The following is a 17,632-nucleotide window of genomic DNA, read 5'->3' as shown; positions in this document are numbered from 1 at the left end:
GGCTGCCTGTGTCCCCTCTAGGCCTGGCTGGGCTAAGAGTACAGGGCTGGAGAGAACATACAAGAGAGAGGAAGGTGTTTCTACAGCTACCTGACCCTGACCTGCCCTCCCCAACTCCAGAACTCACTGAAGAGACAACAGGCTGTCTGGGATCAGGATGAGGGGCCAGGCCTCCCCGCGAACCTGAGGGAGGCAAAGTTCCAGGAGGGTGGGCTCCGACATGAGTGGAAGAGGCTACATAACTGCCTCCTCAAGGAATGGGAAAAGCAGACAGGAGGAGACCCTGATCTCTCTGGCCCAAGACTCAGCAGTGCCAGACCGGGTGCAGGCAGCCTGGCCTCCGCCCTGGCCCGGTGAAGGCCCAAGAGAGGGAGGACTCTTCCAGCGGGAGTGAAGCCAAAGGTCCTGGTCGAGACTTGGCCTCTCTTCTGTTGAGAAGACTGCATCCTAGCACCCTCGGGTCCAGGATTCATACCTGCGAATGTCCAACCACACAGAGAACAGGATGACATTCCAGGTCTGTTCATTCCAAATGCACTATTTCTACAAAAAAAGGAAATGCAATTGTATTACTCTTAGAGCCCAGAGAGACAGGCTCTAGGCAAATAAAACACTGTCATCAGCTTCCCAGATCACTGGGCATGATGCGTAAAGCACAGGTAAGTCCGCGGTGTGACTGGAGGATAGGGGTGGGTTTTCAGAGAGGGGGATGCCCCCTCCCGTTGGAAACCTCTCCCATCTCCTCCCCCTTCTCCTTTCTAAGTCAGATTTATTCAGTCCCTGTTCTAAAAAGAAACACAGATCCTAAATTAGTGTAATTGAATTTTTTACTTTCATTGTGTAATATATTTTCCTTCCTTGCCCTTGAACCACTCACCCCTAAACACACACACACAGACACACAGACACACAGATACAGACACACACACAAGCTTAAGACCCTGGGCCTTGGGAGCGAGTTGGGAATAATAGTAATAAGGTCAAAGGAACCATGCCTGTGGCAAATGTAGCTGGACCTGCAACTGCTGGCCGGCCGTGGGGTGGGCAGTACCGTGCAATGGCATGGACAGAACGTGCAATCTGGCCTCAGGAAACAGGATCTGAGTCACAGCTCTGCCTCTTATCAACCCTGTGACCCTTGGCCAGTCACTCCTAACCTGTACAGTGGGACCCAGGACAGTGGGAACCCCCGTCCTTTTGATGGGAGAGCCAAAGGAATGATGGAGGGTCAGGCTGTAACTGGGGTGCCAAAGGCTACACCACGTAAGGGCTGGTGACAAGCAGGTTTGGGAAATGCAGAGGGTCAGGAATCTGGCCAGAAATGGTGAAAGGAGGAGCAGGGACCCAGTGGAGACTGCAGCTGACACTAAGGGTACCATCTGATCCCCATCCTCTGTCCCATAGAGAAAAGAGCTTGTCTAAGACTGCAGGTGGCCTCTGAGAAAGGGTTTTCTGGAAGCCACTTGAGGGCCATTAAATACAGGGAAAGGAACACTGGCTCTGAATCAGGAGAGCTGAGTTCCATTACATCCCATCCTGACTGCCACTTAACTAACTGAATGACTTTGGGAAAGTCACTAACCCTTCCGGGTCAGTAACAGGAATGGGTTGAGCATCCTGGCTCCCCTCCAGCTCTGACCTCCTGAGAGACTCTAGGATACTCCGGATCCTGCAAGTGGCACCCATGAGAAACAACCCTCTGGGAGCTCTGGACAGCCAAGAGGGCAGCCCCGTCTAGGGTAGCTGCTGCTCAGGCAATGCCGAGCCAGGTCCTCTCTCATCCCGTGCAAGTGGACCAGAGTGTGCTGGAGACAGCAGTGAGAGGATGTGGTCAAGCAAGATGAGGGGCTTTGGTCCCAGACCCACAGATGGTCCCGGGCCCCCAGGAGATGGAGATGGAGAGGCCACTTCCATTCTTCCTCACGATGTAGCACGGGCTTTCTCACCTCTCCCAACGTTCATGCAACCTCTCCCAGGGCAGTAGCAGGAAGCAGGTGGAGGAGGAAGAGGAGTTTTGTCCTGGGGATTGGGAATCAGAGAAGGATGACAACCCCAGTCCAAGCTCCTTGTCTTCCCGGGGCCGCCGCCCTGAGTTGGCAGGGCTGGGTGAGTGTGGGCATGGTTTCCCAGCTGCTCAGGGGCTGCCAGCCCAGACCCGGAGAGCACCTTGGGGTGGTGCCATGGTCACACTTTCTCCTTCCAGGCCTGGCCGTGCAGCCCACAGGCTGGCTGGGGGCGAGGGGTGAGAAGAAGGTGGAGCTGGTTTGGAGAATCTGGGCTTTTCCAGAAGTTTAATTCTAGCTGCCTACATGGGGCCCATGAGTTTGGGGTCATGGAGTGTGAGGTTCCAAGAGGAAAATGGTAGTTGGCCTCACAGCCCTGGGTGTTATGTCTCACCCTCCTCACATAGGTGCTGGCCAGCCAGGCCGGTCAGCTCTGGGGTCTGGGAGGAAGTCACTGTCTTCTGGGCCAAAGAGCCCTCCAGAAAAAAATTGGTCAACAGAGGGACAGGGAGAAGGAAGGGATGTATGTACCTGGGCGCTGACCCCAAGTATTTCTTTCTCCGCATCTGCCCCTGCCTGCCCCTCCTGGGAAAGCCCATCGCTCTGTAGGTCAAGGTGCCTGATCTACAGGTTGTCCCTCTGTTGTTTTCCCAACAAAAAAACCCCATTGCTGGCAAGCGGCAGTGTCTCACCTGGTCATCTGGACCCATGGGGCTCTGGTGTGGGAATCCATTCCTACCTGTCTGATGCAGCTGCGTGGGGCACTTGCTGGAGGAGGCTGGGACAGGGGTTTGGGAATGAGTGGCAGGAGCCAACCTGAAGCCCAGGACTGGTGGCATGAGGTGTCCATTCCATGGATGGCAGAGGAGGCTGATGTGGGAAAGTCTCCCTCCAAGGCCTGAGTCCCCCCAGCAGGGGTCCTGCCATCCACCCTCACCACCCCCTGGAAGGGGCCTCTGCAGATACTCCCCTACTTAAAGGCACTCCCTCCCAAGGCCTTAAGTCTCTTCCCAGAAGTTCCTCCCACTAGACCTCAGGGGATGTCTGCTGGCAGCCCCCAACCCAACACCATCCGCCTCATGTCAATCCTCTCCTCTCCTGGTTCCATCAGTCCCAGCCCCTGGTCAGTCACACACCCACTGAACCACTTTGCCAGCTTCTCTAGTCCCTGTCTCCAAACTGGAAGCCTCTGATTTTGGCCAGCTGTCTGCACAACTCCCCCTGGAATGGTCCGGGAGGCAGTGCGGTGCCATGGAGAATATAGGGCTCGAACCCCAGCTCGGCTATTTAGAGCCCCACTTTCCCATCTGTGAGATGGGGGTCCCTGAAGCCTCACAGGAGTGTTAGAATCAAGTGAGATAATACATGTGGGCCACCCACGCAGCACCTGGCAAGTGGCCAGGGTGCAGCCAGCGTCCCTTTCCGTCCTCCTCCCTCCCCAGTCTCACATTGCCCCACCCCAACCCTTTTCACCCTGAGCAGCATCTGAACTTTTGGCCCAAAATCCTTCTCCAGCTGTGGCCACCCCACCCTACACCAAGGGCTTTGTGAACCACACTGCCGCAGCTGGAGCTCCCTGGCCGCCTGGGCCTGGGGCAGGGTCTCACTCACCATGGGGCTCCCCTTGTCTTCCCAGCTGTCTGTGTTGCAGAGAAGGAATGAATTACTAACCCCATGGGCACTTTGCTCTCAGAAGCACAAAATCAGGGTTTTTGTAGATTACCGCCCCCCCCAAGTGTCTGAAGAGAGAGGAGACTTGTGTCCTGAAGACACACACACATGCACACACACCCAAGGGCCAAGTGTTTGCACACGTGCACCTGCACATATGTTCTCTCTCTGCCTGACTCCAGGGAGCTGCACACACCACTGAGTTCTGGGCCAAGGACCACATCTTAGAACAAAGAAAGAAATGCAGCTTTGATCTCGCAGCTGCACTCCAGAGACCTGGGGCTTTCGCAGATTCCCTGTATCTCATGACTCTCTCCACCTCATTTTCTGCAGCTACCTGGCCCTCCAGCCTTCCACAGCCCCACCTCCTTCTGCCCAGCCTCCCTTCCCAGTGTCCTTGGGGATGAGGGGTTTTCTGCTGGGCTCCCTTCTGCTGGGTCTCATTTGCGGAGAGGGTGAGGAGGGTCCACTCTTCCAGAGGAGATCCCTGGAAGACAGGTACCTCCCTCCTAGGCCTGGGGCCAGGGGCCGCCGGATGTGTGTGCGCGTGGCTGGGCGCTCTGACAGAGCTGGGCATGGGGCGTGTGCCCTGGGTGTGCACAGACATGTGTATGGGGTCAGCACCCCCAGCCTCACCCCCAGAGTTCTGACCTATCAGTTCCCATGGCCCCGCCCTTGCCTCCCTCCTGAACTCCAGAAGCTGCAGGAGGAGCGAGGGTCAAGGCCATTCTGAGAGCTGGGATGAAGCGGTGTTCAGAGACTCCTCCCAAACCCAGCCACTTCACCGGAGGTAGGGGTCCTCTTCACCCCTTGCCCAGGACTGAGTGCTCAAATGAGGCCTAGCGCCATGACGCACTAGGGTCCCAGCAAACTCTAGACCCTGGGGAGGCTGCCATATTGATCTTCTGCCCCATGGCTTCCCCTATGGGGCACAGAGTGTTGGGGTAGACGCTGGGGGAGAGGCGGAGTGAAACTGGCAGAGAGAACGAGAGAGCATTGGCTGAGGAACAGAACCTCCCTGGCCAGGCTGGGTCCCTAGAAGCACAAAGTGGACTCTAGGAGGAAAGTCAGGCCCATCCAGGGCTTCACGGAGAGGTCCCCTAGCAACAAGGCTGGCCTTGAGGTCACACTTCTCAGCCCCACCCCTGGTGGCCAAGTGATTGAGGGCAGGCTGGGCCTCACTCCCTCATCTGGAAAACAAGGTAATAACAGCTTCCACCGTGTGAGGTGAAGGGCATCAGTATGTCCAGGCACACTCGCGTCCTCACCACAGGGCCGTGCGGTTATTATTCACGTTAGGTGGAGTCATAGTAGCGGTGCGGTAAAATCATGAGAGTATTATTTTTTCACAGGAATAGGGTCTTCTCCCTTCTCCATTTCCACACTCAGAATGTGGACCTGTGTGTGGCCCCTTTGTTGGCCCAGGGGCCTGGAGTGTGTGAGGATGGGTAGGTGGGCGTGTGCCAGGGGGGCTGTGCTGGGTGCCTGGTGGCCGGCACACGCTGTGCCCTGGCCTGCTGTGTCCCTGGGAACTCTCCCCCTGGGCCAGCCTGACACATCTCTGCCACATCAGAGCAAAACTCAAAGGGAAAGGTAAAAAACACTGCATTTCATCATTCAAGTACACAGATTCCACCTTCTTGCCGACCCTTGCCCACTCACAGTGATACATTATTTCCCCTTCCTGTTCCTCTACTACAAGGCTTTTCAGACTTTTCTGGGTCACAGCGTTCTTTAAAAAATAATCAACACGAATTCAGAGAAAGGCAGTCCTGCTGGGATTAATGTGAGGGTGGGGCCAGTAAATCTCCCATTCGGCCCTCATTCTCAAAAGCTCACTGGAGCCCCCACAGCTCTCAGTGGGTCCCAAGACCAGCCAGAGCTGAGGGCAGAGCAGGGCTGCTGAGATAGTCTCCCCTTCTCTCTTCTCTGCCCAGTACTCTCAGCCGATTTCGGTAGCCAGAGACCTGACATATATTAACTCCATGGAAAAGAATTACACGCTGACTAGCTAGCCTAATGGAAAGGACAACTGTGATCCATCTGGGCCCTTCCAGACCTGGCTGTGGTGGGTGGGAGTCCCTTCCACTTAGGCAAGGTCTGTGCCAGGACAGGGTGTGAGGAGAGGGGAAAAAATGCTAATTGTTATTTACCTTCTTTCCTTCATCCTCATTGCCGCAGCATGAGGGAAGCATTGAGAGAACATTCCAGAAGGGCTTTCTGGAGGCCTGTAGCTCACTTCCGATGCATGCTCAGACCCTCCCTGGCCCACCTTTCTTCTCTGAGGCCCTCAGGGCCTACAAGCTCCCCATTCCATTGGAGGGGAGCAGGCATGGTGGGGAGAACAGGGTGACCTAGGCCCAGAGGGTGGCCAGGCTCATCTAACCTTGCGCTCCCTGTGGGACCTGCAACCCACATTCGGAAATCCCAGCCCCGGCCACGGGGAGGAGGAGGTCTGCTGCTACCCTGAAGCCCCCTCCCTCATCAGGTTCTCCTGGGCTTGAGGTCAGTGGGAGAGTGGCTGCCAGCCCCTCCCCCAGCTGTGAGCTCCTTCCCGAGGAATGGGGACCACAGTCCCTCCCCTCTCTCCCCAGGCAAAGCCCAGGGCCCGGGGACGCCTGCCCAGCAGGCTTAGGCTTATTGAAGTAAAAGGCTGTGGGGTGAGGGGTCTCTGGGACAAGGAGGCCCCTGGGGAGTGGGGGGGGGGTCAGCAGGGCTGGGGCTAAGCCTGCAGTCTCTGGTTCACACCCTCTCACACATCCCCTTGTCTCCTCATTTCTTCCCCCAACTCAGCAAAGGCAGAGAGAAGACCAAGGGAGGCAGAGATGGCGAGCACAAGTAGGTGTCCCAGGCCAGGATGGAGCCCGTGGGGCTCGTGAGAGGGAAGGGTCCTCACCACAGGGTGCAGATGGTGGGTGGCCCGGAGCAGAGGGCTTAGGCGTGGGCCGTCCTGGTGGAGCCAGCACCGGGCGATGGCCACCAGGTGAGGAACAGGGAGGTGTCAGGGTGGGGGTGGGCTTCTGGTTTCCACCCCCTCCTTCCTCCTTTCAGTGTCTTGATTCTTCCTCCACTTCCCTGTTCAGTCCCCCATCCCTGTGGACAGGCCCAGAGGCTTCCCTGTGAGGGAAGGAGTCAGGGAGGCCCCAGAAGCCAATGGCTACCTCCCCCCAGAGCCAAGGAGGGGCTGGGCAGATGGACATGCAGGGCTGGAGGCCCAAGGAGGACAAACTCTGGGCACTGAGTGGCCACCGAGGGTGGCTGGAGCATGAATCCCCAGACAGCTAAGGAGGGACAACCACTCTCTGGCTGTCCTCACCATCTCTTCCTGTCGGGGGAAAGAAGGAGGGGACTCCAGATGGGAGTGGCCATCACCAGGTATTGGAAAGTCTCAAGGCCTGGGAGTGACGAGTGGGTCTCACAGGCCCCACCAGAGCTCATGTCACCTCAAGGATGTTCTAGCATCACCGGGAATTCACAAGGGCAGTAGCAGTCAGGGCTGTCCACACTGGAGGCGGCCTCTGCTCCAACACCCACTCTTACAGATGACAAATCTGAGTCCCAGAGAGGAGACGTGACTTGCCCCAGAGCAGGTGCAGAGCTGGGACTAAAACACAGGGAATTTAACCCGACCCAGAGTTTACAATAGGCCCAGGAAGCTTAGAGTACTTGATTAGACTTGATTACACAGGAGCTAAAAAGCCAGGAATGAGGTTTTTATTTTCCAGATAGGGAAACTAAGTCCCAGAGAGGTTAAGAGATTTGCTCAAAACTGGTCCTGTAAGTTAAAAATGAGTTGACATAAGGATATCACGGCCACAGCAGGATTGTGTGGAAAGGGGTCTGAAGGGATGAGCACTGTGTGAGCTTGGGGTATCTGCTTGCATGAAGATCACAGGGGACTCACAGCCTCGTTCATTGCTTTAACAAAAGCATATCGAGTTCCAACTCCCTCTTGTTATACACAAGCGAAAGCATGACAAGAAAGCAATGGGACTGCATGGGGAGCCTGGGACCCAGACACCTGATGGGTCAGAGAGGTTGCCAGGTTCCGAGCAAAGGAAGAAGCCTCAGGCAGAGAGCATGTGCCAGGTGTGGAGGGGGAGCCAAGGAGTTGGATCTTGGGGGGTGAGGTGGATGATACGCTTAGGGAGAGGCTTCAGGGTAAGTTTTCTACACGGACAGTTAGACATAAAAGGCCCGTATGAGACACAACCAACCTGCCAGTCCTCCAGACTCTCTGTCTGAGACCGGTGATGTTCTAAGACTCCTCTTAATTTCTAGCTCCCCAGTCTGTCCTGGGCCAGATTCCCAGGGGATTCAGACCGGCCTGATCCTTTGAGTCACAACTAGACTAAAGGAGACCTCTCAGTGCAAGCATGTAGTAGGCCCACAGTGAATGCTGGTTCCCTAGCACGAGCCTACCCTAATGTCTCCCTGTCCTAATGTCTCCTCATCTCCAATTCACATATGAGATAAAGTAAACTGGCATTTATTATTCTTATTTTAATGTACAGAGGCTTAGGACAATTGAAAGGGTCGGAAAATTGTATTTATAAGAAGAGGTTAAACAAGTGGAAACTCTTCAGCCTGGAGAAGAAAAGCTGTGGGAACCGTTTCAAATGTCTGAGAGGTTACTGTGTGGCAAACTGGTTAGTATGTAGCTGCACTGAGGAGGAACAGGAGGAAGTAGAGAACCACAAACCCTGTGTTGCTTACATAAGAGTTTGTTTCTCCTGATTATCCAAGGCCTGAGTTAATGAGCCATGACACTGCCTATTGCAGGCCATCGGAAGGCGGAAGCCCTGGGCAGCCCCAGCCTGTGGTTCATTTCCCGTAACACCCCTGTAAGTCACGACCTCCAGGATAGCACATAGACCCGAATGAGTGAGACCCAGCTCACTAAATTTAATTTGGTGAATGTTCCCTAGTCATCATTGGAGAGTTCCAAGCTCTCCCCTAGGACCCCAAGTGCATTACCCAACCACAAAGACATTCTTCTAGATCTGAGCCATAGAATGAGTGAAGAAATCGTTAGGTCCATAAATGAAAAAAGGGTTTTAAGTAAGTGAACTAACCTGACAATCTTCTCTCTAGAGAGAAACAGCCCTCTAAATTGTGGGTGCCCATTGTTCTGACTGCAATGAGTCCAGCAACCTGGAAGCCCAAATATGATCATAAATTCGCAGTCCTGAGAGGCCCTGCTTTCGTGGTTCCTACCTTCATGCAGCCATGAATAAGGAGTCATTTGGTTGCAAAGTTGTTTTTGACCAAGTTGATTATTAGCTTGTTTTCTTTGTTTCTCACCATATGGTATCTTTAGTAATCGGAGAGCCATCCAGACCAAATGCAGAATTTAAAACACACAAACATCAGTACATCCGTAATCTAATCAATAATTTACTTCTTTTTTGAAATCTGTCTTTTTCTTTTGAAGGATAGTTGTTTTACAGTGTTGTGTTAGTTTCTGCTGTACAGCATTTGATTCAGTTATACATATGTATTGAAATCTGTCTTTAATACAAGTGGATAATCTTCAAAATTCTCTGATTAAGTTAACATTTATTTCAAAAATAACCTTTACCTTTTGCCAAGAGAAGCAGGCATGCTGCTTTCCAGGAACTGATGGGCAGAAAAAGCCTTTTCTGTAGTGAGTTCTGATGTGTCATTAATCAGAAAATTACAAAGGGCAGTGACAGCCGATGACATCACGCTCTGCCGCCCACAGTTCCCGAGTGAAGGGCGCAAGTCTAAGAGAAACAAATGGGTGCAGAGCCTATGGTAAGAATTTTGAAAATCACATTATGAATTTTTCATAGAGGAATAAATCACCATTTTGAGATATTCCCAGGCCCACAGGGGTCTGTGAACTTGTCCACTTGAGATGGTTAAAATTATGCAGAATCTGGAGGGATTTCTCCTTTGAATTGCTTCAGGGTCTTGGTAGCAAATGGTTGGATAAGTATAGTTTTGTTTTTTTTTTTTAAGTCTTAATCTTTGCTTCAAAATATGTTTCGTTTAAGGAATACAGTGACTTTCAAATTCAAGGGCCATAACCGCCCAAGGGAAGCCTCAGGCCCTTTTCCACTTGGGTGGGTCCTTGGAACCAGCATCAGAATGCCACAGTTCCCTGCCACCAGAACCCCCCTGGGCCTCGGGCTGCAGGGTCAGATCCCATCCCAGAATGCAGTGTGGCTGGCTTCTCCAGGCAGGACCTGCTCTGAGCTGACACATGGCTTTGATCTGCCATCTGGCAGCACTTTCCTGGGTGGCATTAATGCAAGGGGGATGGGACAGGGGCTGTGTGGTTGGAGCAGACTGTGTGTGATGGCAGCATGTTGGTCACACATTGACTGGGGCTGGGGACTCTAAGGATGACACAGCCCAGGAATGGCCAAGAAGTGACTGTACACAGTGAGCACAGGGCCCTCTGGGAGACTCATGGGTAGTCCAGGAGAGCAGCAAGGCTGGGAGGAAGGGAAACCTAGTGAGACAGGAAGCGGAGAGAGGGTCCACATGAGGCCCACTACCTGCTGCAAGGGTCAGGGCACAGCTGACACCTCTCCTCTTAAGGCCACCAGGCAGGGAGAAGCCTCACAGGATGGTTCCTTTCTCATCAACACATGACTGCTTCTTTCTCTCTCTCTTTTTTTTTGGGGGGGGGGCAGGGGGTGGTGGTAATTATATTTATTTATTTTTTTTATTACTTTTTTAAACAGAAGTCCTGGGGATTGTAGGAGGTACTGGGGATTGAACCCAGGACCTCATGCATGCTAAGCACACACTCTACCATTGAGCTCTACCCTCCCCGACACATGACTGTTTCTAATGGGCTCATTGATCTGTTCAGTTTTAGGTCACCAGTAATTTAATATTTATAACAGTTTCTTCCAAAATGTGTTGATGCTTTGATTATTTTGAAATGAGGTCCCTCTCTGTAAACATAGGCACGGTCCATGGGACTCTTCATAGATGACATCCCGGTCTGCAAGCGGTGCTGGAATGTGGAGACTTTTTGCCAGAGTTTCAAGTGGTCAGGATGGGAATCACGTTCCCAGAGAAGTGCAGTCCCACAGCACTGAGGGTGCGGTGGGAACATTGCCAACCTGGGAGATGGGAGCTGTGTGCTTTAATCCCAAATCTCAGAGCCCCAGGTTTTTCATGGGTTGAATGAGAAGCGTATGGCCCTCCCAGAACTGCTAGGAAGATGAAATGAGTAAACATCTGAAAAAGCCTTTGGCGTTGATTAGTTGCTCAAAAAAGGTTATATAGCCTCTTGTTGGGGAGAAACAAGATAATTCCAAATGCATCAGTTTCCCTTTTTTAGAGTGCCTTTCTTTCCCTCTTCCTCCCATTGGTATGCCCCGGATGACACAATGCTGGATAATGCAGACAGATCAGTGCTACCTCAGCCTTCTTTCACCTGTTTTGGAAATCATGAAGATGCCAGTGTTTCCTAAACTGTGAGCTGGTGCCATATGAAAGAGATGGTTCTTGGTTCTTCTCTCACTGGGACACACACACACACACACCTCCATGTCTTATCTGGCATATGAAGAATAAAGAAAAGGCCTAGAGCTAGGACAGGGCCAGATTTGGGGGATGAGGCTGGCTCCCCAACCCTGAGTAGAGAGGCTTAAGGTTTCTAGGCCATCTCTACAGGGACAAAAAGGTTTTCCCCAATCTCATATGACCCAGCATGAAGAACAGGGGTTTTTGGGAAACCATACCCAAGCCTCCATGGGGAGATGCCTGACCCCAAACATGGGTGAGATCTGCTGTAGGTGAGCTTAGGGTTGGAGTCTACACCCCACCCCACCTTGGCCTACAGGATGACAGGGCCACAGCCAGGAGGAGGGAGAATGGGAAATGGAGGGAGTCAGGTGTCCAGCTGATGCAATATTGATGGGGTAATGGAATACTGCTCTTTACCCCCTGCTGATCCTACTCCTGGTCCCTCCTGGACCAGGGACTGCAAGCTCGGCTGCCAGGACATCACTGAAGGGATAGTGAGGATCCCCTGCCTCCTTACTTCAGCCCCTCTGACTGCAAGGCCCTTCACCTGGGGGCCACACCAAGCCAGAAGAAGAGGTAGGAACTATGGAACCTGCCATATATTCCTAGGGGTTGGCAGAAAGAGGGACTCTGTAGTGAGAGGGGACAGGCAGAAAGGGCAAAGCCAGGAACAAAGATAGACAGGAAAGGGCCCATCTCCTCCTTTTCACTGGGGACCAAGGAGAATCCCAGGGCACGGAGAAGTTGGGAGAGACAAGGCAGGCTCTGAGCACCAGAGCCATCAGAGAACTAAGCAGCTAGTTTCAACCACACCTCCCACCCCCTCAGCAACCTCTGGCCCTCTGTTCCTGCTCCTGCCCTTCTGTTCTCATGCTCTGTGTCTGGTCGTCTGGCTTTCTTTCCACCCAGCTGAGGTGGGGTGCATGGACAGGGAAGATGAGCTGGGCGGCACTGGCAGAGCTCAGAGCTCCAAGACTGGACTGAGGGGGCTGGGATCTGCCCAGTTAAAACGGTTCTGAAGGCCATCTTCTCTGGTCGCCTCCCCAACCTGCTCCTTACTGGTGAAAGGCATGGGGAAGGAGGAGTTGGTGGGGTTTCCTCTGCCTTAAGTCCTCCTCATGGCTCCCAACTTGGGAAGTTTGGCCCCCAGTATATCTTGGGACCAGTATGTGAGGGGCTCGAGCTTGGCTCTCCCTCCCCCTTACGTGTTTTCTCGGGTTTTGCTCTTCTGTGTTTGTGTGTCTTCCTCCTGGCGTCCATCTCCCTCCACCTCTTTCTGGCGGCCCCTTCACAGAGCCGGGAGAAGCGTGTTCTCCGCCATGAAGCTCGGCAAGAACCGGCCTCACAAGGAAGAACCCCAAAGACAAGGTATGGATGCATGTCCCTGCCCACGGTAGAGCCCAGGCACTCAGGCCCTCTCTCTGCGCTTGACAGTGACTAATACCCTCCCCTCCGCGGGCAGCGCCCCAACAGGGTCTCCTGCAATTGGCCGGCGGGGCCACCTGGGAGGGGCCCGGCTCCCACTGGCTGGCTGAGGAGCCGGGTTCTGACAGTGGTCCTCCGGAAGGGGGCGCTCCAAGGGCTGAAGGTGGGAACCGCGTTTCCTCTGGTCTAGAACTGAGCAGAAACTTCTGTCCGGTGGGCTCCTCCTGCCCTCTTTGCTCCCATTCTTTCTTCTCCACACAGAACCCTAGAGGTTTTTAATTAGAGGAGGGAGTAATAAAAAACGAAAGTTTCTTGGCCAATTCCTTACTTCTGGCGGAAAACGAGTCTGCCTGCTCACCGGCAGGACACACTGTCCTGCTTTTCCCCCATGTCCTCTCATCGAGCTGCAGGGACAGACGGCCCTGGCAAGAGAGGCAGAGTGGGTCTTGGAAGGCTGGAGTGGCCTGTGGCACTGGTGCCATTGGAACAGGAGGCTGGGGAGGGGGCAAGACAGCTGTTTAAGACAGGGCAAGGAGGACAGATGGAAGATAGGGGAGAAATGGAGTGTATAGGGCAGCTGTGCATAGCTTTCTGACCCAAGTCTGTGGCTTACATGCCCATCCTCAGGGTTCCTGGCTTCCCTCCCCAGCACCCCCTGGGTGACCCACTGGCCCCAGAATCTCTCTCCTTCTCTCTTGACCCCATGCCAATTCCAACTGTGCCTGTCTTCTTCCTAGACTGGAGAGAGTTGAGCTTCTGTCTGAGTCCCAAACCCACCATCTCAGAATCATCATTTCTTCATCTCACTGGATTAATATACATCAGTACAGGGTTAGGTTCTGAATTCCATCAGCTATTTCACATGGATGAGTTCCTTCCTAAGCCTCAGTTTCTCCATCTGTGACATGAGAATTGTGTCTGTTTTGGCAGGATGTGACTGTGAGGACTAGAGATATGTGTAGAAAGTCCCTGGCATTTGCCTGGCACACCATAGCCACTCAGTAAATGATATTCTCTACCTTCTTCCACAAAGGATATTCAGTGCTTACATATGTAATGAGATATATTCAATTAAAATTTTAAAAAGGACGACCAGATAAAATATCAATTAAAATCAAAGATCAAGATGGTCAGAAACACTGCAGATACACAGACCATAACATTCAAGCAGATGCTACCAATTAAACCTGGAATTTGACTCTTAGCTTTCTTTCTGGATGCCAAAGCAAAAGGGGAAAGACAGTCACTATCCCATCCTCCAGCCCACCTAACCCACCCTTCTTCCCCAGATGAACCAGCAGTGCTGGAGATGGAGGACCTTGACCGCCTGGCCATTCATCTTGGGGATGGGCTGGATCCTGACTCTGTGTCTCTAGCTTCCGTCACAGCTCTCACCACCAATGTCTCCAACAAGCGGTGAGTGGGCGGAGCCCCACAGTCCCAGTTGCCTTCATCCAGTCAGGCTGGACTCCGCTTGCCATGTCTGGAATTTGGGTGGGGTAGAATCAGGGACCATGGACAGGTCCTGCCTAACTCTGCCCCTTTCTTCTTTTCCTGGAAGTCTTTCTCATCTCTCTTCCTACAAAGGCAGGGGCCTATTCCCAGATCATTGAACACCTCCAGGCAAAGGGAAATCACAGAGCTGCCCAGCCCACACTTGAACCTGTTGACCTAATGTCTGTCTCCCTGTCACTTCTGCCATGGTTAGTCCTCTCTGTTGGAATCTCTGAGAACAACTAATCCCCATTCTGTTTGTCAGTCCTGGAGTATTTGACTACCACGATCCTGTCTTTCTGCCCTTCTCCAAGGTCTAACCACTGCCAGTGCCCTCCTCCTCCCCTGCAAGCCGTCCCCTTACACCCAGCCTGACAGTACATTCTCCTCCTTAGATCCAAGCCAGACATTAAGATGGAGCCAAGTGCTGGGCGGCCCATGGATTACCAGGTAGGTGGGACAACTAGATGCCTTGTGCCTTTCCAGCTCTGCTCTAGTGGGGGATTATGGCTAGATGTTGAGGCATGGATCTGGGGGTCATAGAGAACCACACGCTGAATACAAGTTCTCAAAGTAAACTTGTTTCTGGGAGGCACTCACAACAGTGGTACAAACAGAGGTACAAACCCAACAAGGAACTTGAGAACTGCTTGTGCTGTTCCAAGCCCTCTTAAGATGTTGTGTCCAGCAACGGACTTCATAAAGTGAGAGGGATCTGGAAAAACTATAAAGAGACCAAAAAGCAAGCACACAAAAATTCCAACCATTAAAATAAAAGTACCTCTGAAAAAAAGATTTTTAGTGTGTTTTTTTAAATTGTTGTTTTGTATTATTTTAATGTTGAAAGTAATGTCAGTCCTGGTTACTTATAGATGATGAGAATGTGGGTGGGTTTTTTTTCTTTTTGTTTCACTGCATTTTTCTGAAATTAACACTTAATTTTTTTTATTTGTATGTTTCTAAAACTGGACACCAAATGGCTGAGATAAGGAGAGACTTTCAACTGTAAGATTGTTAGTGTGGCCACTGTGCAGGCAGGATGGGGCACCAGCACAGCTGTTTGCTGCTGGGAGAGGGCCACACAGGGCAACAGGACCCAGTGCAGCCTCCCCAGATTCAGACCTGATCCTCAGCTTTGCAGGGCCACACCCTCAATTTTATTAAGTGAACTAGAATGGTCTCCCTCCAAAGATTTTGTAAACATTCTGAACTGAACAAAATGGTTGTATTTAACCTGGTAACACAGTATTCCCTGGCAGGTTGGTAGATATCTCAGCTGCAAATGTTAACACACTTGGAGAGAGAGTTATGCAGATGCAAATGTGGAATTATTCTTGCTTTCAATAAGTACAATGCATAAAGCAAGAAGAACTATCAGATGAACTTCACTGTCTTGGAGAACTTGGCTTTGCTGAGTTAGAAAGACCTCAGCCCATGAAAGGAGGAGAACTTAGCTACACCCAGATCCAGGAAGGATCCTCAGGGCTCAGAACCATCCTAAAGGTTGGGTAGCACTAAAAAGAGGTCCTGAAGTGAAAAGACCATGGTGTACCTATACCTTTTGTTTCATCTGTTTAGAATGCATGTAATATATAAACCCTTTCCTGATTATTGGCATCTTAAAAGAGAGACGCCACAGCTTCCTCCGATGAATATGCAGTTTCCGCATCAGATGGGCAAAGCTTGGCATTTGGCAGAGATGTTGTTGATGGGTCATGGAGTCTTGAATCCAGTCTCTACCCTCTCTTCCTGGCACCAAGACCATATATGTTTTTTTCCTTCAAACATCTCTCTAGTTTTCACTTCCATGGCATCTCCCTGCCACTGACCCTAGACCCCAACTCAACTGCAATATAGCACCCACTTCCTGTCTGGTCTCTCTGCCCTCATATTACCTCCTCCACAGCATTCTCTATGCCACCACTGGAGTGGTCTTTTCAAAATGAAAATCTGGTCATATCATATCCCTGTCACCTGGAGATAGGGGAATGTAAAGGATGTTTCAAAAGAGCAGTACTATCTGGTCCACCATCTCTCACCTCCAGCTCCCAGAGATGTTTTTGCAGCATGATCATATCCCTCAGAAGCAGGTCACAAAGCACCATGACTCTTTGGTTCTCCCGGGACAGAGGTATAGATTTATAGTCATTATTGTTCCCTGCAATGACATTCATGAAGCCACCTTATCTTGGAAGGAGAGGATGAAATAGCCAATTACCAAAAGAGTTTCTTTGGTCAGTGGGTCATTTGGTCCCTGTGTGGCTCTATTTGCCTCCTCATCTTCCATCTTGGAAAGATCGAGACCTCTGCTGATGACTGAAGAACAGAAGGAAAGGATGGCTAATCACCTTCCTCAGAATTTTTTTAAAATTTCAAGTCCAAGTGATACATTTCCCCTCCATAGAGCCCCAGGTGGGGGGAGGGGCAGCAGGAATGGCATTCCCCTCCCCCACCAATACCATGCAGCAACCTCCATTGTGCACTCTCAGGGTATTCCTCAGGGCCACCTCTCTGCCAGCAAAAAGCACCCACTGAATCCTCTTCACCCCACCGCACCCTTTTCTCCTTTCAACCCTCTGCCTTCTCCCCTCTCTACCTCCTACCTCTTGGCTGTTGTCCACCATTGTTGGCTCTGCTCAGTGAAGGACGGTGGAAACTGTGGGAACTGAAAAGGAGTAGGGGGCAAAAAGGCTATCATTATGGCTGGGCCTCTGGATGAAAAACATAAAAACCAGCCAACCTCTCACATTGGATGGAGTATCTTGGAATATCTTTAGCATCTTATTATGCCAAAACTGTGTCTGTCTACTTCCCAGTCATGAGTTACAGAAAGTTTTTTGTTTGTTTGTTTGTTTTTGCTTTTTTTTAATAGAGAGGAGTAGATGGGTTCATTGTGGGAAAAAATAAGATTTTTTAAAACTTTTGATATAAAAAGTTTCATAGAGGTTAAAACTCTATATGTCATAATAAACTATTATGCTAAAAATATTCTGGAAGGACTTCTAGTGTCTGTTTACTCTCTTCACAATAAACTTCTCAGAGCTGGCACTGTTTCCTTCTGAGCTCCCTGAAGGAGCACTGATTACTGCACTGCTTCAGCTCCATTCCCTTTGGAATTTCAAGTTCTACACAGAAATGCTTGCTTTCATAGTTCAAGGGTTCCTTCAATTAGTAAATGTTCAGTTTCCAGTTCTATATACTTGCTTGACAACATTCTCATGGGCATAGATGTTTCTGTTTTTTTAACACCGTTAGTTTTGATGTGTGGATTTTTCTTGGCCTTCAGAATATTTATAAGACTTTGATGGACACAGCAGATGATAATTTTCATAGTTATTCTTTTGAGAAAATCGTTCTCATGAGTAAAATCATATTTAGCAGTTTTAGCAATAAAACACCAACTCTCCAAAGGAGGGGAAACCAAGAATGCGGAAAGTGGGCCAAATTCCAGAAATAAAAAAGAGGCTGGTAGGGTTAAGATGAGAAATGCTGGAGGAGAGGGTATAGCTCAAGGGGTAGAGTGCATG

At 51.2% G+C, this 17,632-nt stretch overlaps 1 protein-coding gene across 1 annotated transcript in view; it reads left to right on the top strand.

Annotated features, from left to right (window-relative positions):
• The window catches only part of OTOF (otoferlin), an 83,276-nt gene that overhangs the window by 33,367 nt on the left and 32,277 nt on the right, over positions 1-17,632 (top strand). The window contains 4 exon segments of the mRNA XM_032497193.1: positions 6,468-6,512; positions 12,481-12,554; positions 13,901-14,027; positions 14,501-14,555. Of these exon segments, the coding sequence (XP_032353084.1) occupies positions 6,468-6,512; positions 12,481-12,554; positions 13,901-14,027; positions 14,501-14,555 (301 nt within the window).

Source organism: Camelus ferus, chromosome 15, assembly GCF_009834535.1.
Source record: "Camelus ferus isolate YT-003-E chromosome 15, BCGSAC_Cfer_1.0, whole genome shotgun sequence".
Classification (NCBI taxonomy): domain Eukaryota; kingdom Metazoa; phylum Chordata; class Mammalia; order Artiodactyla; family Camelidae; genus Camelus; species Camelus ferus.
The sequence above is the reverse complement of the archived record's forward strand: the minus strand, read 5'-3'. Positions and strand labels throughout refer to the sequence as shown.